The 22,768-nt window shown below is 34.4% G+C and overlaps 3 protein-coding genes across 3 annotated transcripts; 2 read left to right on the forward strand and 1 right to left on the reverse strand.

The window, feature by feature from the left end:
- The first annotated feature begins 6,135 nt into the window (after positions 1–6,135).
- LOC112029301 ((+)-cis,trans-nepetalactol synthase NEPS1) lies at positions 6,136–6,909 on the forward strand. Its single transcript, XM_065764022.1, has one exon. It carries the CDS (start codon positions 6,136–6,138, stop codon positions 6,907–6,909), a length of 774 nt encoding a protein of 257 aa, XP_065620094.1.
- Positions 6,910–9,957: 3,048 nt separating this feature from the next.
- On the forward strand, positions 9,958–16,413 carry LOC112029300 ((-)-isopiperitenol/(-)-carveol dehydrogenase, mitochondrial; the record flags this gene model as incomplete). Its single annotated transcript, XM_065764023.1, has 3 exons — positions 9,958–10,220; positions 11,039–11,542; positions 16,404–16,413. Coding segments are annotated over exons 1-3 (777 nt in total), but the record flags the coding sequence as incomplete, so codon positions are not given.
- Positions 16,414–16,955: 542 nt separating this feature from the next.
- On the reverse strand, positions 16,956–22,768 carry LOC112029287 (LRR receptor-like serine/threonine-protein kinase FEI 2). Its single transcript, XM_024061977.2, has 13 exons — positions 22,505–22,768; positions 22,112–22,247; positions 21,940–22,011; positions 21,735–21,806; positions 21,498–21,569; positions 21,244–21,315; positions 21,063–21,134; positions 19,896–20,002; positions 19,580–19,753; positions 19,142–19,474; positions 18,284–18,538; positions 17,448–17,581; positions 16,956–17,349 (listed from the first exon to the last, which is right to left on the reverse strand). Exons 1-13 carry the CDS (start codon positions 22,584–22,586, stop codon positions 17,125–17,127), a joined length of 1,806 nt encoding a protein of 601 aa, XP_023917745.2. The 5' UTR covers positions 22,587–22,768; the 3' UTR covers positions 16,956–17,124.

Here is a 22,768-nt window from a genome sequence, read left to right on the forward strand (position 1 = left end):
CAAGTACTGAGTAATTATTAAGTGAATTATAAATATTTAAGATATTAATTAGTATTTAGATTATAGACTTTGGAGTGATTTATTTATTTATTTATTTGTAAAGTACTATATTTTCAAGAGATCAAATATTGGATAAATTTTTTTTTCACTTTTTTTTATCTTCGGTAAATTTTATATTATTAAGTAGATTATAAATATTTAAGATAGTAATTAGTATTTAGAGTGTGGATTGTGGAGTGATTTATCCATACATATTTTTTTTCTTTTTCTTTTTGTACAGTATTTTACTTTCAAGAAATAAAGTACTGGGCAATTTTTTTTTCATTTGTAAATTTTATATTATTAAATGAGTTATAAATATTTAAGATGATAATTAGTATTTAGAGTCTAGATTGTGGAGTGATTTATCTTTATTTTTTTTCTTTTTGTATGGTACTTTACTTTCAATAAATTAAATACTGGATAAAATTTTAATTTTTTTTTCTTTTGTAAATTTTATATAGTTAAGTGGATTATAAACATTTAAGATAGTAATTAGTATTTGTGGGGCCCATGGGCCTGATAGCCTCGGCCCATCGTGTAGCAGGCCCAAGGCCCACGCCGAGGAATACTGACTATTCAAGGCTATATTGGGAAAAGTCTCTTTTCCGGATCCACGCCGAGGACCTCCTCGTCCTCAGCCTGACAATGATGATTTTTGGCAAAGACCAGGCCCAAAGTAAGCTGTCACCCTCGCATTTAATACATTCACCTAACCCCCCTGGCCGCATTAATAGGGATATAACCCCTTAGCAGGGCGACGTTGATCAGAGTGAACCACTCGAGTACTGATAAGGCCTCTGATGGGACGGACGGCCAGAAGAGAGGCAAATGGATGATCAACAGATGGAATAAGGAGATAGGAAGATGAAGACTATATAAGAAAAGCAAGTAAAGTAAAAAAGGGGGGGGGGAAAGGAGGGGAAGAAAAAGGTCTCCTCGGCCATGGGCCGAGGAGCATCCCCCCAGTTGTAAAGAAATTATAAGTATCTTTTTTATGAAAGAGAGTTCATGCTTGATGAACGACGGCCAGCGACTAAACCTTTAACCCACTCTCTATAAATTTATTGTTTGGGCTTGTTGGGCTGAAAACCCGTTCATACTCAGGGTCAAAGCCAAACTGAGTCCCTACAGTATTTATATTGTGGACTGTGGAATGATTTATCTTTGTCTTTTTCTTTTTATTTTTGTATAGGACTTTATTTTCAAGAAATGAAGTATTGGGTAATTTTTTTTTTTTTCACTTTTTTTTTTCTTTTTTAAATTTTATATTATTAAGTGGATTATAAATGTTTAAGATAGTAATTAGTAGGCGTAAATGCACTTTTAGTCCCTACATTTTGACATTTTTCCATTTTAGTCCCTACATTTTATTTTTTCCACTTTTAGTCCCTAAAACCAATTTACGCGTTCCATTTTAGTCCTTTCCGTCAGTCAACCGACGGAAATAGCTAAGGTGGCAGCCGGAGCAATTAAAATATTATAAAAATGCCACATCACCCACGACACGTCAGCATATAAATTTAAAAAATTAATTTATTAATTTTAACAAAATTAAAAAACATAAAAACAAAATTTAAAACATAAAAATAAGTCAGAAAATCAAACCAAGAACACAAATTTAAAATTAAACCCAATTTAGATCTAACACAAAAACATTCAACAAAAGAACAACAACAACACAAGAGCTCAAACCAGAACCAAACACAAACTCAAATTTCAAAACACAAAGAACATTAATCTAAAATTTTTTTTCGTAAGAACATTTCTTCTTTCCCAACACATGAATATCATGTTCTTCCCCAATCAACAAACTAGCAAAACCCAAAAATTTTCTTAGGAAACAAACACACAAAAAACCCAAAAAATTTCAGCTTAAAAACAAAATCATAAATCTCAAAGGCACCATTTTCTCAAACCCAAAAAAAATCATCAAATCCTAAAACCCCAAAGTACCAAATCAATCCAAACAAAAAAAAATCTCGAACTTAGAAAAACCCATCTCAAGCAAGTTGAACCCAGCAAACCCACTCAAACAAAACCAGATTCAGAGGCCATGCTCCCCGCCGACGAGCTCTTCTCTCCGATGGAAACCCAACCCGAATAATACCCAGACCCGTACCAAGGGATCCAAGTCTCGATCCCAGTTCGCAACATCTACCAACTCCCCACCGCCCCTCAATACCTCTTCGACGAAGAAGCTCGCCGAAGTCGCCGTAATCTCAGCGACAACCTCACCTTCTTCACCGGCTGCGGCTACCTCCTCGGAGCTCTAGGCGGCGGAGCTTCTGGCCTCATCGCCATTTTTTTTTTTGTTTGGGTTGGTTGAGATGAGAGAATAGTGTAGTTTGAGTTTGAGATGAGAGAATAGAGTTTGAGTTTGAGATGAAAAAAAGAAAAATTGTGTGGCCGGTTTGAGAATAGTGTTCAGGTTTGGATCTTGTGTTAATTTTTTAGGTTTTAAAATTTTTGGGTTGGTGTTCTTGTTCAAGAACTTTTTAGATGTTAATTGATTTGAATTTTAGTTTTTAATTCTGTTTTTATTGTTTTTCAAAAAAAAAATTATGTTTTTATTTTTATTATTTAGTTAAAATTAATAAATTAATTTTTTAAATTTATATGCTGACGTGTCGTGGGTGATGTGGCATTTTTATAATATTTTAATTGCTCCGGCTGCCACCTCAGCTATTTCCGTCGGTTGACTGACGGAAAGGACTAAAATGGAACGCGTAAATTGGTTTTAGGGACTAAAAGTGGAAAAAATAAAATGTAGGGACTAAAATGGAAAAACGTCAAAATGTAGGGACTAAAAGTGCATTTACGCCAATTATCAACTCAAGGTGGTCAATTTTTTTTAGGACAGACAAAACATGCTAATTTAAATATAATTGTGTTATATAATTTATTTTTGCAATCATATTTGTTTACGTGCAGCCGCCTTTGCTCCGACCTAGAGATGTAGCAAATTCAAACTTGATATATATCAATGAATCCATATCGATACCTTCTGTATGGCTGAGATAAAAAGTTACTAGTCGGGTATGACATAGGATTTGGATTTAATTTCAAACTGTTTAATAAATTTTTCACATGAGTTATTATAACATAGACTAGACCATTTTCAGGAAAAATTATTAGGTCCACTAAGAGGACTACTAATCTAGTCCTCTCAACCAGTCATTTATGTAAATTAGCTTGTAATTTCATGCATATGCATGGATATACTTAAAAGATACATAGTATAATTCTTACATATATAATTTAAATATTATTATAGTCATTCTTATAGTTTTTTTAAACTCTTTAAAAAGTCTTGTAAGAATGTTATTAGGCAAAAAATGTAAATTGTTTATTTTTTAAATATTTTTATGTTCATTAATTCTAGAGTCTTTGATTTTTATACGCAATAACTCACTTGAATGGATAATTATGCTATGGTTCCATTTGATTCCAAAATTAAGAAATAAGACTCTCTCTAAATATAAATATTTTAGGTCATATGGTGCAAAATTAGACTTCAATTGTAGAATCTAATTGGATTTTCTCTAAACTTTACCTAGTAATATATATATATATATATATAAATGACTTATAAAATTTGAATTGTTTTTAGTTATACAAAAAAAATGGCTCATAAATATAAAATCATTCAAACTCTCTCTTCCTCTAATTTTATATATAGTGTTAAATATATGATTATATTTTTTTATGATTTATTTATGTTGGACTTCTCGTTTTTTACACTAAATTAACTCATTTGGCACAAAAATTTAAAATTTTCGATTAGATGGGACTCGTGACGTAATATTAAGTTCTAAATGAAATCCAATTTTTACACTAAATTAACTAACTTGGCACAAAATTTAAAATTTTTTATTAGATGGGACACGTGGTGTAAAATTAAACTCTAATTAAATTCCAATTTGAAATCTAATTGAATTTTTTCTTAGTTTTACCTAATAGTATATATATATATATATATGACTTATAAACTTGAATTGTTTTTAGTTCTACAAAAAAAAGGGGACTCATAAATATAAAATCATTCAAAAATTATATTTTTTTTTATGGTTTACTTATATTAGACTCTTCCTTTTTACACTAAATTAACTCATTTGGCACAAAAATTAAAAAACTTAGATTAGATGGGACACATGTCGCAAAATTAAACTCAAATTGAAGTCCAATTTTTACATTAAATTAACTCACTTGGCACAAATATTAAAAATTTTAGATTAGTTAGGACACGTTGTGTAAAATTAAACTCTTTAAATTCTAATTTGAAATCTAATTGGATTTTCTCTTAATTTTACATATTATTATTATTATTATTATTATTATATTATATATATATATATATATAGATGTGTGAGTGAACTTCCTAATCAGCACAAGAAATAAAAAATAAAATATTACCAAGTGATATCACATTTTGCATAAATAACAACATTTTATTGGTTAGGAGGTCAATGAGGACCACATCAGCAGTTTTCCTGATAAACCTAATAATTTCTCCATTTTTAGTTAGTTAGCCATATTTTCTTGATTGCTATTAAAATGTATGGAGCAAATTGATTGTGATCCCAAAATATAAGGATCAAAATAGTACTTTGTTGGGTAAATTACAAAATTGGTCTCTATCTCAATTTGGTCCCTAACATTTCAATTGTGTCAATTTGGTCCCTAACATTTTTAGTGGCGTGTCAATTTGATCCCTACCATTATCTCTTTGATGGAAAAAATGACACGTCAAATGAAATAATAAAAAATTATTTTCCTAACCACATCAATTGCCAACTGTATCGCCACATTAGATTATTTTATAATAAAAAAAATCCGAATTAAAATATGCACACAGTATCATCTCACTAAAATATATTTCTCTCTTGTTAGTCCTAGTCAATATCATCTCCATCTCTTTACCCAAAATAAATCAACTCGTATATATAATTTTTCTTACAGTTTCTTGGCTGCCAAACACATCTAAAACTACTTATAATTGCAAGCCACCATGATCTACTTAAAAAACTACACATCTAAAACCCAAATCAAAGCACAAAGGACTTCTTAATTTTTGTGTTTCTAGGTTTGTTTCATGTATAGCTCGGCTGGGATAAGAGCCTCTGAATTGGAAAAAATCAACAAGAAAAGAGCAAGAGAAAAAGGAGAACAGAGGCAAAAAAAAACCGTAACAGGTTGATATTATTGGTAATCCCATGGCTCTTTTTATAAAATTTCACCTAGGTTTTTTTCCCATAAGAGCCTCTAAATTGAAAATTAGCAAGATAAGAGCACATGAAAAAGGACAACAGGAGCAAAAACCTCAAAAGTTTGAATTTTCTGCTCAAAGAAACAGATCCCAATAAAATTTCCGCACCTCATGGCTCCTCGTTAAATTTTAAATGTGTTTTTTTTAATAGAATTAAGGAAGAGCCTTTAATTTGAAAAATAATGAATAAGAAATAGGCATTAGAACAAAGAGAACGGAAAGCCAAAACAGAACCATGTAAAGGCCGTGATTTCTTCACCAATAACGACTGGATCTTTGTAAACTAGTTTCGTTCATAAATAGAAACTCGGTTGCTCTCAATTCTAATTCTACAAGAAAAAACATTGAATTGAGAAAGAAACTTAACAAATCTTAAAAACCTTCGGGTCTATCAAACCCAAAACCAACCCAAAGGACTTCTTAATGAGAGAGAGAGAGAGAGAGAGTGTGTGTTAGGGATTTATTTTTAATAATTTGATGTGGTAAATGGTGATACAATTAGCAGTCGATGTAGCATGATAAATAATAATTTTTTATTATTCCATTTGACACATCAGATTTTTTCATCCAATAATAATAATAGGAACTAAATTGACATAGTATTGAAAAAGTTAAAAATCAAATTGACACAATTAAAATATTAGGGACTAAATTGCGATATGATGTAAAGTATAGAGATCAAATTTGTAATTTACCCTTATGAACAAAATAGTACTTTGTTGACCTTTATAATAATTGTATCTAAAATAAATTTTATCAATTACTCATAATAATTTGCCAATATTAAGAAGGTATTGTCTTCACTCCCCTAACTAAAACAAAACAAAATGAATAAGCTCCAAGGCAAGGTGGCTATAATCACCGGAGGCGCAAGCGGCCTGGGCGAGGTCACAGCACACCACTTCGCTGCTCACGGCGCTCGAGCCATTGTAATCGCAGACGTCCAAGATGAGAAGGGCCAAAAAGTAGCAGTTGAAGTCGGCTCCAACATCTGCACCTACGTACACTGTGATGTCAGAGACGAGGAACAGGTCAAGAACTTAGTAGAGTTCACGGTGAAATCATACGGATGCCTTGACATCATGTTCAGCAACGCGGGCATAGGGAGAGCGACCCACACCTGTGATCAGACCGCGTTGGACATGGACCTGTCGGCTTACGACAAGCTCATGGCGGTGAACGTGCGTGGGATGGCGGCGTGTGTGAAGCACGCGGGGAAGGCAATGGTAGAAGGGCACGTGAGGGGGAGCATAGTTTGTACGGCGAGCGTGGCGGCGAGCGTTGGTAGCGAGAAGTTCGCGGACTACATTATGTCGAAGCACGCGGTGCTGGGGTTGGTGAGGTGCGCGAGCTTGAAGCTTGGGGCGTATGGGATACGCGTGAATTGTGTCTCACCAGGGGCAGTTGGGACGCCACTGTTGAAGGATATGTTGGAGTATGAAAATGAGGAAGAGGATAAGGTGGTAGGGTCAAATCAGTACTTGAAAGGTGAGGTTTTGAGGCCCAAAAATGTGGCTGACGCTGTGGTGTTTCTTGCTTCTGAGGATTCTGAGTTCATCACTGGCCATAATTTGGCGGTGGATGGTGGTTGTAAGACTTAGAGTTTGGCTAATAATCCATTAATTTGAAATATGGGCTAATTGTTCTTGCAGAATAAACTGTAGTTGAAGATGCAATTATGAAATAATAATTTGGGGAAATTTTTTTTATTTATTAGGGGGGGCTATTTTTTTAAATCTCTAATAATAATAAAGTCTTTTCTTTGAGAGATCATGCGTAAAAACGCTTTGAAAATAGGAGGGAATCATAAAGGCAAGAATTAAGAGGTATGATCAATGAAGCACGGGTTAAAATGAAATGAAATAAAATAGTCACTATAGATTGTTGAAGTAAATTAAAGATTGGCCCAATTGTTCATGGGAAAAAACTACCTTGCACCAGATATATGTTTCCTTCCTCTCATAATGAGTAGATCCCATTATGCCCAATGCAGGTTATACCTTCTCTTGTTCATGGATTTTTATTTTTATTTTTTTTTTGTTGTTGTTGTAATCGTTTATGATAGTTGAAGACGCGACTTTGAAATAACTTTTTCTCTGTGATCATGCTTAGACACTTTAAAAATAGGGGGAATCATAAAGGTAAGAATGAAGAGGCATGATCAATGAAGCACTGGTGTTGAAATGGAATAAAATATTTACTCTAAATTACTAAAGTGATTAAAATTTAAAAGAACTGATTGTTTCACTAATGGTGTTTACACTCTTTCACATCATATTAACTTTTTGGCATTCTATGTTATGTGAAGCATTATACGTGCCTAATCCAACCTGATCTACCTATATTTAATATAATTTTAAAATATATTATACAATTTTATTATTTACATTTTTACCCATCTTCCTAAATAAAACCTAAACCTTATGTTCTCCTCATATATTTTTTGTTGATTTGATATTATGCTCAGTATTATTTGGTTAAGAATTCGCAGTGGTGTTTCTCTAATTCTTAATTTAATAATAATAATAGTAAAATATATATATATATATATATGTCCAACCCAATCCATGTGGGTTGGCTTGGGTTGGATTTTTTTAATCCACCATGGTGGATTGTGTTGATAAAACCCCAACTCGACCCATGCAAACCCAAGTCAATCCATTTTTTAACAAATCATAAGAGGGTCTAAAATTGAAGATAAAACAACAAAGTGAATATTTTTAATTGTTCTAAGATGGATATTAAAAAACATAAATTATATAGAATCTAATAAAAAAAAGAATTTGAATATATCGACACACAAAAAAAAAAATCAAATATATGAAATTTTACAATTTCTTTCTATAAACAAAATTAAAAAGCAAAAAGAGAGTGATGAAAACTTAAGTGACAACTGAAAATACTAAGATGAGAATAATAATGTGAGAAATAGCCCAAAAATAATGATAGAAAAAATAATAATGGAGAAAGTGAGAGAGAGCAACGAATGATACATGTTACGACTACGAGCCAAGCCACTAAGGAGTCGGCTTCCAGTGTCACCAATGTGAACTCATGGCCACAATCTCTCTCTCTTGATACTATTTGTTAGGAAAATGAAATTAGAGATTATTTTATTATCTTTATGAAATGAGTTGAACAAGTTATGAGTTTGAATGATTAGGAGTTTTTATTTTTGTTTTTGAATGAGCTTTTATAGAATATTTGTGTTCTTTTTTTTTTTTTTGTCTAATCTTCTTGTTTTTTGGGCTAACTTTTTATGTTATTTGGGCTAATTTTTATGAGAAATGTTATGTCTATAACATTTTCATAACACTTTCACAACAAATCTTAAATAGCAAATTAATACTGTTACTAGTGGGAAAAATGAAATTTAAGTGGTCGATTCAAATTAGAACCAAGAATAACTTATCACCTATGATTTGTTGTGAAAATGTTGTAAACGTATCACTTCTCCATTTTTATTATTATTTGAACTTTTATTTATGTTTTTGTTTAAGGGCTTAAGGATTATGGTTGGAGGGTTAAGATTTTATTTGTGAGTAATGCTAGAAACACAACAAAATGCCGCAACAATTCTTGTGTTAGCATTAAAAAAATAAAATCAAAGATTAAAAAAGGCCTATGTGTGAGTTAGTATTTTAATTTCAAAATATTGTCTTGTGACATTTTATTGTGTTCTTGGCATTATTCTTATTTTTATTGAATCCGAATTCTTGAGATTATCAACTCAAGGTGGTCATTATTTTTTTAACATAAAAAAATGCTAATTTAAATATAAATGTGTTTTATATACACACACATATATACATATATATTTCTATATATATATATTTATATTTATCTATATGTAGGTATAATTTGTTTTTTGGCAAGTCAAGGTGGCGACAGGAACACGCTCACTTGTATGTGCAACTGCCCTTGTTCCTACCTAGAAATCTAACAAATTCAAATTTGATTTCAAAGAATCTAGATCGATACAAATTTGAGTTATCCATTCTAAGAAGATAAAAATTTTAAATATTAAAAAGCTACTCTTACTAACTGAACTTTGGGTTGAGAATCTTAACTTATCGATCATCTCGGCCATTTACAAGTAGGTTATGACATAGGATTTGGATTTAATTTCCAACTCTTTGATACATTTTTCACATGAGTTATTACAAAATAGACCAGGCCAGTTTTAGTTAATTAAACATATTCACTTCATTGCTATCAAAAATGTATGGAGCAAATGAATCGTGATCTCGAAATATAAGGATTAAAAATAGTACTCCCTTCGTCCCATTTTGTTTGTCCTGTTTGAAAAATCAAACTTTTTAAAGGAATATCATTTATTGTCTTTTCTACCTTTTAAAAATGTATAAATTACCAAAACTACCCTTAAATAAATTTATCAAAAAATTGAACTAGTAAATTAATAGGTGTATAATAGGAACACTAGTAAATTAATGACTTTTATTTTTAGAAATAGGACAGTATTTTGGTACATCTCAAAATAGAATAGAGGACAAACAAAGTGGTATGGAGAGAGTATTTTATTGACCTTTCTTATGACTCTATCTAATATAAATTTTATCATATACTCATATTAATTTGCCAAAATTAACAAGGTATTGTCTTCACTCTCCTAACTGAAACAAAACAAAATGAATATGCTCCAAGGCAAGGTGGCCATAATCACCGAAGGATCAAGCGGCTTGGGTGAGGCCACGGCGCACCAATTTGCCGCTCATGGCGCACGAGCCATTGTAATCGCCGACGTCCAAGATGAGAAGGGCCAAAAAGTGGCCGCATCAATCGGCTTCAACACCTGCACCTACATACACTGCGATGTCAGCAACGAGGAACAAGTCAAGAACTTAGTAGACTCCACGGTGAAAGCGCACGAAAGCCTCGACATTATGGCTATGTTTGGTTGCCGTAAAACGTTTTCCGGAAAATGAAAATATTTTCAAGTGTTTGATTGTATTATGAAAATTGTTGTCGAAAATATTTTTATATGTTTGGTTGTATTCTGAAAATGCTATTTTCTGAAAAAAATTTCACATTTTCTCGGTTATTTTCTCAGCATCCAAACAAATTTTATTACAAAAAATTTCAAAATCACAGCAAATGCAATCAAAAGCAGAAACAAAACCAAAGAAAAAAAATATATCAAATCCGGTCAAAGGCGATGGGTTCTGGGTTCGCATCGAAGACGATCGACGGTGCGACTCGATGGGTTCTGGGTTCTGGGTTCGCTGGTGCGACTCGCCAGTGCAAAGGCAATGGGTTCCGGGTTCGTGGTGAGATCGACGATGGCGATGGGTTCTGGGTTCATGGCGAGATCGACGGTGCGCCTCGATGGGTTCTGGGTTCGGGGTTCGCCGTTCGTGGCGAGATCGCGCGATGCGATCGAAGGCGAGATCGGCGCGGTGCGATCGAAGGCGAGATCGGCGCGGTGCTCGGGGTTCGCCGGTGACGTCTCTGGCTTGATCTGGTGCTGGTTCTCTCTCTCTCTCTCTCTCTCTCTCTCTCTCTCTCTCTCTCTCTCTCTCTCTCTTCGGAAACAATTTGAAGTGAAAATAGGGACGGAAAATGATTTCTGCCTAGGGAGGTCTATTTTACGGTCAAAGGTGAATTCATTTTCAGTTGACTGAATTTTCCTAATCAGCCAAACACTCAAATTTTACGGAAATGGTTTTCCGGAAGTACTTTGAAGTCAAAACAAACACAGCCTATGTTCAGCAACGCAGGCATAGGGAGAGCAACCCTCACGTGTGATCAAACAGTGTTGGACATGGACCTGTCGGCTTACGACAAGCTCATAGCGGTGAACGCTCGTGGAATGGCAGCGTGTGTGAAGCACGCGGCGACGGCCATGGTGGAAGGGCACGTGAGGGGGAGCATAGTTTGCACGGCAAGCATAGCGGCAAGCGTTAGTTCCAAGAATTTTGTGGACTACGTGATGTCGAAGTACGCGGTGCTGGGGTTGGTGAGGTGCGCGAGCTTGAAGCTGGGGGCGTATGGGATACGCGTGAATTGTGTTTCACCAGGGCCTATGGGAACACCATTGTTGAAGGAGTTGTTCGGGTATGAAAATGAGGAAGAGGATAAGGTGGTAGAGTCGAATCAATACTTGAAAGGTGGGGCTTTGAGGCCCAAAAATGTGGCTAACGCTGTGGTGTTTCTTGCTTTTGAGGATTCCGAGTTCATCACTGGCCATAATTTGGCAGTGGATGGTGGGTATAAGCCTAGTGTTTAGCTAATAATCAATTAGAATCATGGCCAAATTGTTCTTGCAGAATAAACGGGAGTTAAAAGATGCAAGTATGAAATACTCCCTCCGTCCCGCTTTATTTGTCATGTTTAAAAAGTCAAACTTTTTAAAGGCAGATCTTTTAAAAATGTATAAGTTTCCAAAACTACCCTTAAATAAATTTATCAAAATATTGAATTATTAATAAAATAGAGGTATAATAGGAACATTAATAAATTAATGACTTTTATTTTTAGAAACAGAACAATATTTTGGAACATTCCAAAATGGAATAGAGGACAAACAAAGTGGGACGGAGGTAGTAGTAACTTGGGGAACTATGTTTCAAATCTCTAATAATAATGAAGTGTTCTCTCTATGTGATCGTGCATAAAAATGCTTTGAAAATAGGAGGGAAATGAAATGAAACAAAATATTCACTTTAGAGTGTTGAAGTGATTAAAAGATTGGGCATTGATTGTTTGTTTCACAAACGGTGTTTGTGTTTACATTCTGTCGCACCATATCATCTCTTTGGTATGTGTATTATGTGAAATATTGTACTTGGCCTTTCCAAACAATAAAGACATTGGATAGGTAAGTCATTAATAGTTAAATAAGATATTTAGAATTTAATCTTTGCCTATACCAAAAACTAATTAGTGTCTTAGTTTGATGATAAAAAATTTTGGTGGGGTCCACAAACAAATATGACCACAAGTCCTTTTTATGTCTTTATGGGGTTGTGGAGGAGGAAATAAACACAATGAGTAATATTAGAACTACAACTTTTGCCACAACTTATCTATGTGGTGAATTGTAAATGGTATAAATGTAAACCCAATTCACCACTTTTATTACATTACTCTCAACTTGTCATACGAGCAAATTATGGTAAAAATTATGGCAAAAGTTATAATTCTAGTATTTTCCAATCAAAATGGCAAAAAAGCAAATTTGAGTGTTTATTGACAAAAATTTTTTAGTATAAAAAATTAAGGGACAAAAGCAAAACAAAAAAGGTGACATGGTGTCAGATTTTGTTTGTTTAAGCGTGTTGTTGGAGGAGTTATATTAGCTGTTTCAATGAATAATGAACAGTGACCAATTTATAAAAATTGTGTAGAAAAACTCAACAAATTTGAAACCTTACGAACCTAGATAATAGAAGGTTACAATGAGCTCACTAGTAAAGTCTATTATTGTCGAATAAAAGATTTGAGTTTTAATCTCTGTTTATACCAAAAACTAAATAATGTATTGGTTTAATGATAAAAAATAATCATCCAAATAGAACGTTATAAATTGAAATTATCTTTATAAAAAAAATTAAAAATTAAAAAAACCAAAATGATAATAATGCCAAACAAAAAGTTTAAATTTAATTGTGTCAATTTACCCCACAATTTCAGAAGCTTTGTAACTCAATTTATTAACACTTCCTAATGTTTTTAATAAAAACATTAAGAGTTCAATATAAAAGAGTTTCAACTTAACGACTTAAAACTAGGCTTCCCTTGCAGAAAGTACAGGGAACTGAAAATGGAACTACCTCTTTCTCCAATCGAACTTGCGTACTCTGAGACCATTCTAGAGACTTGCTTGCCTTTCTCCTCCCATTCCCAACTATAAATAAAAACACTATTTGCGTGTGTGTGTATTCTGAGACCATTCTAGAGACTTGCTTGCCCTTCTCCTCCCATTCCCAACTATAAATAAAAACACTTTTCTTTTTTCTTTTTTCTTTTTTGTATTAGCTATAGATTTCTCATACAGAATTTAATGGAACCAAACAAGAATTTTGATTATAACTCAACTTCAACAATTGAGGATTGGAGATTTGAACGGTAATTCTCCTCGCAACAGTTGCACTGCGTGACAAGGCTCTTGACAAGTTACTACGTGTCAAGATAGGAGCGTCCAGCTATAATGTTTTGGGTAGGATGGCAAAATCAACCCAAACCCATTTGCCTACCCAAACCCACCCACTTAAAATAAACCCAAACCCACCCAATTATTAGTTGGGTTAAATGGGTATTAACCCAATTAAACCCAATTAACACTAATGTTTATTGGTTTTAATTGGGTACCCAATTACCCAACCCCAAAACTACTAAAATTACCAAAATACTATCTCAACCTAAAAAATGACCAAAATAACACCGAAACCCAAAAAATGACCAAAATACCCCGAAACCCAAAAAAAGACCAAAATACTCCCGAAACTCAAAAAAAGACCAAAATACCCCCGAAACCTAAAAATGACCAAAATACTCCTAAAAACCCAAAAAATGACCAAAATACCCCTAAACCCAAAAAATGACCAAAATATCCCCAAAACCTAAAAATGACCAAAATACCCCTGAAATCCAAAAAATGACCAAAATACCTCCGAAACCCAAAAAAGACCAAAATACCCCCGAAACCTAAAAATGACCAAAATACTCCTGAAATCCAAAAAATGACCAAAATACCCCCAAAACCCAAAAATGACCAAAATACCCTCGAAACTTAAAAATGACCAAAATACCCCCAAAACCCAAAAATAACCAAAATACTTCCAAAACCTAAAAATAACCAAAATACCCCCGAAACCCAAAAAATGACCAAAATACCCCTAAAACCCAAAAAATGACCAAAATACCCCCGAACCTAAAAATGACCAAAATACCCCTAAAACCCAAAAAATGAACAAAATACCCCTAAAACCCAAAAAATGACCAAAATACCCTTGAAATCCAAAAAATGACCAAAATACCCTTGAAATCCAAAAAATGACCAAAATACCCTAGAAACCTAAAAATTACCAAAATACCTCCGAAACCTAAAAAATGGCCAAAATAACCCGAAGTCTAAAAAATAACCAAAATAACCCTAAAACCTAAAAAATGACCAAAATACCCTCGAAACCTTAAAAATGATTAAAATACCCTCGAAACCTAAAAATTAGCCAAAATAACCCCGAAGCCTAAAAATTGATCAAAATAACCTAGAAACCTAAAAATGATCAAAATAACCCTGGAACCAAAAAATGACCAAAATAACCCCGAAGTCTAAAAATTGACAAAAATAACCCCGAAACCTAAAAATGACCAAAATACCCCCTAAACCTAAAAAGTGACCAAAATACCCCTTAAACCTAAAAAATGACAAAAATACCATCAAACCTCTAAAGTGACGAAAATACCCCTAAACCTTTGAAATGACCCAAATAAATCCAAAACCGCTAAAATGGCCACAAACAACGTGAAACCTCTAAAATTTCCAAAAATACCCTGAAACGTCTAAAACGACCAAAATACCTCTAAACCTATAAAACAACCAAAATACCCCTCAAAATATTAAAATGACCAACATACAACTAATCCTATAAGATGAACAAAATACACTCGAAGCCTCTAAAATTACCAAAATAGGGGTTTGGGGTATCTTAGTCATTTTTTAGGTTTATGGGTATTTTGGTCATTTTTTATGTTTAGGGAGTATTTTGGTCATTTTTTTAGTTTTATAGGGGATTTTGATAATTTTTTAGGTTTAGGGTGTATTTTTATTGACTTACAGATTTAAGGGGCCTTTTTGTCATTTTATAGGTTTCGGGGAATTTTGGTCATTTTTTATGTTTCAAGGATATTTTAGTCATTTTAAGGTTTAGGGGTTATTTTGGTTGTATTTAGGTTTCAGGGGTATTTTGGTCATTTTTTAGGTTTCAGGGGGTATTTCAGTTAATCTTTAGGTTTCGAAGGTACATCGATTATTTTTTAGGTTTAGGGGGTATTTTGGTCATTTTTAGGTTTAGGGGCTATTTTTGTCATTTTTAGGTTTCTAGGTTATTTTGGTCAATTTTTAGACTTCGTGGTTATTTTGGCCATTTTTGAAGTTTCGGGAGTATTTTGGTCATTTTTAGTTTTCAGGGTTATTTTGGTCAATTTTTAGGCTTTGAGGTTAGTTTGGCCATTTTTTAGGTTTCAAAGGTATTTTAGTAATTTTTTAGGTTTTGGAGGTATTTTGGACATTTTTTGGGTTTATGTGGTATTTTGATCATTTTTAGGTTTTGGGGGTATTTTGGCCATTTTTAGATTTCTAAGTTATTTTGGTCAATTTTTAGACTTCGTAACTATTTTGGCCATTTTTGAAGTTTCGGAAGTATTTTGGTCATTTTCAGTTTTCAGGGTTATTTTGGTCAATTTTTAGGCTTCGAGGTTATTTTGGCCATTTTTTAGATTTCAGAGGTATTTTAATAATTTTTTAGGTTTTGGAGGTATTTTGGTCATTTTTAGGTTTAGGGGCTATTTTGGTCATTTTCAAGTTTCTAGGTTATTTTGGTCAATTTTTAGACTTCATGGTTATTTTGGCCATTTTTGAAGTTTCGGGAGTATTTTGATCATTTTTAGTTTTCAGGGTTATTTTGGTCAATTTTTAGGCTTCGAGGTTATTTTGGCCATTTTTTAGGTTTCAGAGGTATTTTAGTAATTTTTTAGGTTTTGGAGGTATTTTGGACATTTTTTTGGGTTTATGGGGTATTTTGGTCATTTTTTAAGTTTTTGGGGTATTTTGGTCATTTTTTGGGTTTCAGGGGTATTTTGATCATTTTATGGGTTTTGGGGGGTATTTTGATCATTTTTAGGTTTCAGGGATATTTTGGTCATTTTTTGGGTTCTAGGGATATTTTGGTAATTTTTAGGTTTCGGGGGTATTTTTGTCATTTTTTGGTTTTGGGGATATTTTGGTAATTTTATAGGTTTTGGAGGTATTTTGGTAATTTTTAGGTTTCAACAATATTTTGGTCATTTTTTGGGTTCTAGGGGTATTTTGGTCATTTTTTGGTTTTGGTGGGTATTTTGGTCATTTTCTAAGTTTCAGAGGTATTTTGGTCATTTTTTAGGTTTTGGAAGGTATTTGGTAATTTTAAGGTTTTGAGAATATTTTGGTCATTTTTTAGGTTCTAGGGGTATTTTGGTAATTTTTGGCTTTCAGGGTTATTTTGGTCATTTTTTGGGTTTTTGGGATATTTTGGTCATTTTCTGGATTTTAGAGGTATTTTGGTCTTTTTTTTGGGTTTTAGGGTTATTTTGGTAATTTTCAGGTTTTTGGGGGCATTTTAGTCATTTTTAAAGATTTTAGAGTACTTTGATCATTTTCACTTTAGTGGCATTTTGGTAATTTTGATAATTGGGCAATTGGGTAGGTTGGGGTTTACCCATAATAATTAGGTTGGATTGGATTTGGGTTATAAGGAATTAGTTAAATGGGTTTTAAATGGGTAAATGAGTTTTATATACCCAATCCAATTATGCCAACCCCAAACCCACCCAAACCCGCCCATTTGCGTCCCGCTATAATGTTTTGGGGGATAGCAATGGGAAGTTATATTTTTTGGGGGGTGGGGGGGTTTTAGAAATAAAATCATACAAAATCAAATAAAGACATCCATTCACTGGCGAGAATACAATATACAGGGCCCCACAGATAGGGGCAAATCACTCACAAAACATGCTTAATAACATTACATCCTAGCCAAATTTATGGCTTTAGATTTGGCACTCACGACATGCTGACTGCTACATATGCATCGTCATTAACAATAATCTGAATGGGACTCGTAAAAATCACTTGGGCATGGTGACATGACCTCTTGCTCTAGCAACTGCACTACCTGGTTCATTGATGGTCGATCATCTGGGATCGCATCCGTGCATCTGGCAGCTATTTCTAGCACTGCTTCTACAGTTTCAATATCTGCATCTTTGCACCTTTTATCCACTACATCTTCCAGTCGGTTTTCTCTCAACAGTGTATTCATCTGTAAGTGATAAGTTATAAGAACCTAACAATCATTGCATAATCTGGAGACAAGAAAGGAGAGAATGAAGGAACAAAATTTTTGAAGAGCGAGCATACCCAACCAACAACATTTAAGCCTCTTTTCACAAAAGACGGATCAGTAGGTCTCTTCCCAGTTACAAGCTCTAGCAAGAGAACTCCAAAGCTATATACATCTGACTTCTCTGTGGCTCTCCCACTTTGCAAATACTCTATGATAGTAAATATTAGCAATGAATCAGTTAGTCAAAAATACCCATTGGGATCAAATCGAGTAAAAAATATCACATTTTTTATTATGGAAGCTACATTGTTTTTAGCCCGTAGTAAGACTGCAATGTGTGAAGAAAACTAACATAGCATCATTTTGTTATATTTGCTGTTGGTTTGGACCACTTATTTTTTTAGGCAGTCCCATGAACAATAGATTTCCTCTCCATTGCCCAATACACTAGCAAGTACCCATTATCCCTCTATCGCCAACCAAGTACCCATTATCCCTCATATCGCCAACCTAAGCTTACCAAAATATTACAACAGTTTTGTGTTGCCAGACTGGTCTGGGATACAATTATACAATTAAGTACCTTGGATTGTTCAGATCCGTGAATGGGTTATGACTTGTAAGTGTAAAACTCAAGCCCTCCCCAAATAACACCCAATGTAGTTTAGGCACTTATAAAGCCAACGTTCACTCCTTTAACAATGTGGGACAAAGCCCACAAGTGGATCATTTAAAGGGTTTTTTTTTATTTTTAGGCGAACAAGAGTAGACGAAGGCCTTACAAGTGTAAACTCCAAGCCCACCCTAAAAGTACTCTCGACTCCCAACCTCTCATGATCTATTCAATCAGTATTCCAATATTCCACAATTAAAGAGAAGCCAAATAAATGGGAAGATTCAAAATACGCACCTGGTGCTAAATAGCCAAAAGTGCCAGCAACCACGGTTGTGACATGGGCATCCTCATCAACCAAAAGCTTGGCAAGACCAAAGTCTGAGACACGAGGCTCCAAGTTTTCATCAAGGAGAATGTTGCTGGACTTTATGTCACGATGCACAATCTTTGGAGAGCAGTCATGATGCAAGTATGCCAGACCCCTGGCTGAACCAAGAGCTATTCTCAAACGAGCACTCCAATTCAATAACTGCTCTTCAGGCCCATGTTCTAAGGAAGAGCCAAAAAAAAAAAAAAAGATAGAAATCAAATTTGCATTACACTTCAAATTTTAACTGCTAAATTTTAGATAGAATTATTAACTTGGATCCATAACTAGCAAAATATTGTAATTTACTGAATACACCAAATAGAAAAAGAAAATGAAACCAGAAGTTCAGACACCAAAGAATAATTAAATGTATGTAGAACAATAAAGGGACCGCACTTTAGGTGAAAGTATCTTGTACCCACTGTATACAGCGAGCCCTCTCACAACGAGTGGGCCCCACCACATGTGAGAGACCTGCTGCAGCAGGTACAGGATATACCTTCTCACGCTTAAGAACCTTTGGCAGGGATTTTGGGCAGCAAAATTTCCTTACCGGCTAGTTATTTTTTACATAGCTTTCTTCTATCTTTATTTGGAAATAATAATAGAGATTATAAATAATTGCTCCAAGAGTTTGAAATTAAAACACAGACACACATATACCACCAACATGAGAGTTTATTTCTATCATTCTGTTCACACATTGATTTTCTTTCATGGCCACGCAATCCATGTTTCAGCATGTAAATAAAAACCACAAAATTCAAAACTGTGAAGCATACCATGCAAGAAACCATCTAAGCTTCCCATAGCCATATAATCATAGATAAGAAGCTTTGAAGCTGGGAGTCTGCAGTAACCTCGCAGGTTTACTAGATTTATGTGCTTGATGCTACCCAAGATCTCTAACTCCCTCTCAAATACTTGATCTGATCCTTCACGACTCCGATCAATCCTTTTAACAGCAAATGTTCCACAATCATTCATAACCATCCTGTATACAGTACCAAATCCACCCGACCCCACAACATCCTCTTCATTAAGACATTCCAGCTTTTCTATGATCTCACATGATGGGTATGGCAGGTCACCATGGAAAGTAATAAGCTTTGTGCCTGTTCATTATTCAATGGTTTATTGAAAAATGATAAAATAACCCCACCATCCCAAAAAATAATAATAAAATGAAATGCTTAGATTTGAGGAAACATCCAGCTCACTTGCGTCTTTGTCAACTTGCTTTTTGACTTCTGTGTATTTCCTAGCAGCTCTTTCCTTCTTTGATTGTAACCAAACCCAGAGCAAAGCAAGGACAACAAGAAGTGCAACACCCATTGTAGACATTGCGCCAATCAACACTCCTTTGATGTAATGAGAGGATCGCTTACTAGGGACTGCTCCAAAATAAATAAACCGGGATTACCTTATGCACATATCTAGTTGCAATATAATCAAAGTGATTTACAGAGCTATAGACCAGATCTAGATGTACAACTCATCAACTGACTAATCCAAGAAATCATGATCAAAACTTGCCTGCAGCTTCTTCACTTTCAGCATGTGGTAGCACAACAGGGAATCCCATTGATGTTCGACATGGCCTATGCACTTGCCGGCCACAAAGGTCAAGATTGCCAATAAACCTATGCATAAACAAGGGAGTTTTTAAAAATGCATGGGATGGAACATAAAACAAATACATCAAAAAGGCAAGCTATAGTATAAAGGGTGTTTACAATTATGTCATTACTGCATAGAAGTATATTGGTGGTGTTAGGGAGATCGGGGGGGAAGATGCTGACAATTAGTGCAAAGCTAGTGATTACTTCAGTAAGCTAATCACACTAGGTAGGCTTTTGGGTTAAGTCGTGTCTCTATATGTAATACTAACAACTCAATTGGAGGCTTCCCAAGGTATTCTCTCCCCAACAAGTGGTATCAAAGTCCATAGTGGTGTGTAGCAAGGTGGCAAGGTGTTCAAGGTCCCTTTCGCAATTGGAGCAAGGATAGGGGCAAGCCTAAAAGGCCCACACAAACCATCCTGGAAAAATGCACAAGGAGTATTGCCAATGGTGCTAGATCACAATGAGGAGGTTCCCATGGACATGGAAGTATGAGTTGGGTTCTCATGGGTGAGTGTGCGGAGTTGACATGTGATTCAAATGGATAAAAAATGAGAAGCCCATAGATGATGCGCTAGCGAATGAAAAGCCCATAGGCAAGAGGGAACTAGGAGGACTTGTTTGATGACCCAACTATATTATATTAACCACTTACTCTTCTTATTATTCTTATTATTAATCAATGTGAGACTTCACTCACAAGTGTATACCAAACAAATAGAAAAATATTGTAAATGTAGAAGCAAGAGAGAGAGAAGGAACGGAGAATTATGCAATTTTTCCTGACAGCCTACATCCACAAGTATATGTTGATGTTTACAATGACCCTGAGAAAGCTTTATACTAAATTAGTTTACATAATAAAGTAATACCTTTAACAATGCCAAAGCCCTACTCTAACTAATGTGGCACTTCCCTCCTTATCTGAAACCCAATGACCAAATGATAATCCACTATGTTGTTGCAAATTTCCTTGCTAAAGTTTCAAACAGAGGTTTACACTTCCAAGCATTGGTATTGGTATGAATTATATTCAAATGAGCATTGACTTAAGAATTTGGTGATGTAAAGAGTAACTCACGACTTGTTCCCAAATGTGCTTAGAGCTCCAAAATCTGGTATCTCGCCTGAGAAAAAGTTGGTGGACAGGTTCCTGAGACAAATTACAATGATACAAACTATCATGAAAATATCTAATTTTCATACAACATAAAATAAAAAGAAAATGATTAAGCAGCATAGCCATAACTGATTGAACTTACAGGAAGTGCAAACGTGTTAGACGGCCAATAGTTGAAGGTATAGCACCCTTTAACGAATTGCTTGATAAATCCCTATATTTAATTTTGTGGCATTATAAACTAATCCAGAGTTTAAAACTGCATACCTCAATGATAAATACATCTAGTGACATATAGATAACTGAGTGAGACTAACAACAGTACATTCATGTTTAAGCACTCTAGTAAGTAGAACTTGAACAACATCAAGTACAATTTAGTGTCAAAGATCTTACAATATGGTGAGATAAGAAAGGTTTCCAATATCCGCTGGTATGCCTCCTTGGAGATAATTCGCCCTCAAGTACCTATTGTTGCAGTAATTTCATTTGTATGCATCAATAATACAAAATGCAAAAGTGAAGAGGGCGGGGGCGGGGGCAGGGGCCATATAATTATTCAAAAATATGTGAATAACATATTAAAAAAAATGGAAATTAGGAAACCAGGGTCCAGGGTCCAGGTCTACTTACACGGCTCTGAGCTCAGTACAATTGGTGATTTCATTAGGAATAATTCCATGTAAGCTGTTCTGGTGAAGTGCCCTGGTTCACAATCAGAAAAATCAAGAAGTACAAAAGCAAATTAAATGAAGGAGCACATTTCTTTGATATTTTAATGTGAAAAATTTGATGGAGGAACTCAGTTAAAGGAAAAGTTGTTGGGTATTGAACTTACAGTCTCTCCAATCTACTCAGTTTACCAATGCTGGGAGATATAATCCCTCCAAGCTGCATATAAGGTAGGTTTCTGAAAAAAACCCAGAAATAAAATGTAAGAGAAAGATTTAAACTTCAAAGTAAACAGCATAGAAGCAGAAGTGAAAGATGAAGAAAAGGGTCAGCCATACATAGAGCTGACTTGTTGGTCTTGGGGATGACAAGTGATACCAGTCCATTGGCAGGGACTCTCATCAGAAGATTGCCAATTACTGAGGAGGTTTCTGCTGTCATTCAAAGTGCTTTTCATTTCCAATAATGTTAGCCCTGGAACATAAAGATTAAGCAGAAAGGTTGTTACTTTAAGCTTCATTTTGTTGCTAATAGAAGCTTACAAAAAACATAAAAACAAAAACTTTACTGCTTTCACTTAGTTGAGTGGACTATTTAGGAAACAAAAGATTCATAGAACTTTAAAAACAAAGTATTCTTTTTAAATAGTTCATCACCACCATTTTCTCAGTAACCAAACAGTTAGCTCCAAAAAGAAAGAAAAATGGATGATGAAACTTAATGGGGCTTACCATCTTGGGTGAGAGCCAGAGAACAAGGGCTCAAAAGGGTAGCTGCATAAACCAGAGAAAAGACACAAACCAACACACCCATTTCCCTTCCTCCTTCAAATGTGTTTTCTGAGTAAAGTTCACTTGCTGCACTCTATGAAGACACAGAATGAGAGAGACAGTCTACACCGTAATGATAACAGAGTTGGGTAGAGTAGAAAGGAAGTTCGAGCTGTGATGATGGCTAAGGATTTCCCATATGAATATTTGATAAATTAGTTAAAA

Source organism: Quercus suber, unplaced genomic scaffold, assembly GCF_002906115.3.
Source record: "Quercus suber isolate HL8 unplaced genomic scaffold, Cork oak 2.0 scaffold_538, whole genome shotgun sequence".
Classification (NCBI taxonomy): Eukaryota; Viridiplantae; Streptophyta; class Magnoliopsida; order Fagales; family Fagaceae; genus Quercus; species Quercus suber.

Excerpts from the sequence above, each read along its gene's own strand:
- LOC112029287 (XM_024061977.2), bottom strand. The coding sequence starts at position 22,586 with ATGGGTGTGTTGGTTTGTGTCTTTTCTCTGGTTTATGCAGCTACCCTT. Across the intron at positions 21,807-21,939 it reads CTGAGTAGATTGGAGAGACT|GGCACTTCACCAGAACAGCT; the intron begins GTAAGTTCAATA and ends ATTGTGAACCAG. Across the intron at positions 21,570-21,734 it reads TGTACTGAGCTCAGAGCCGT|GTACTTGAGGGCGAATTATC; the intron begins GTAAGTAGACCT and ends CTGCAACAATAG.
- LOC112029301 (XM_065764022.1), top strand. The coding sequence starts at position 6,136 with ATGAATAAGCTCCAAGGCAAGGTGGCTATAATCACCGGAGGCGCAAGC.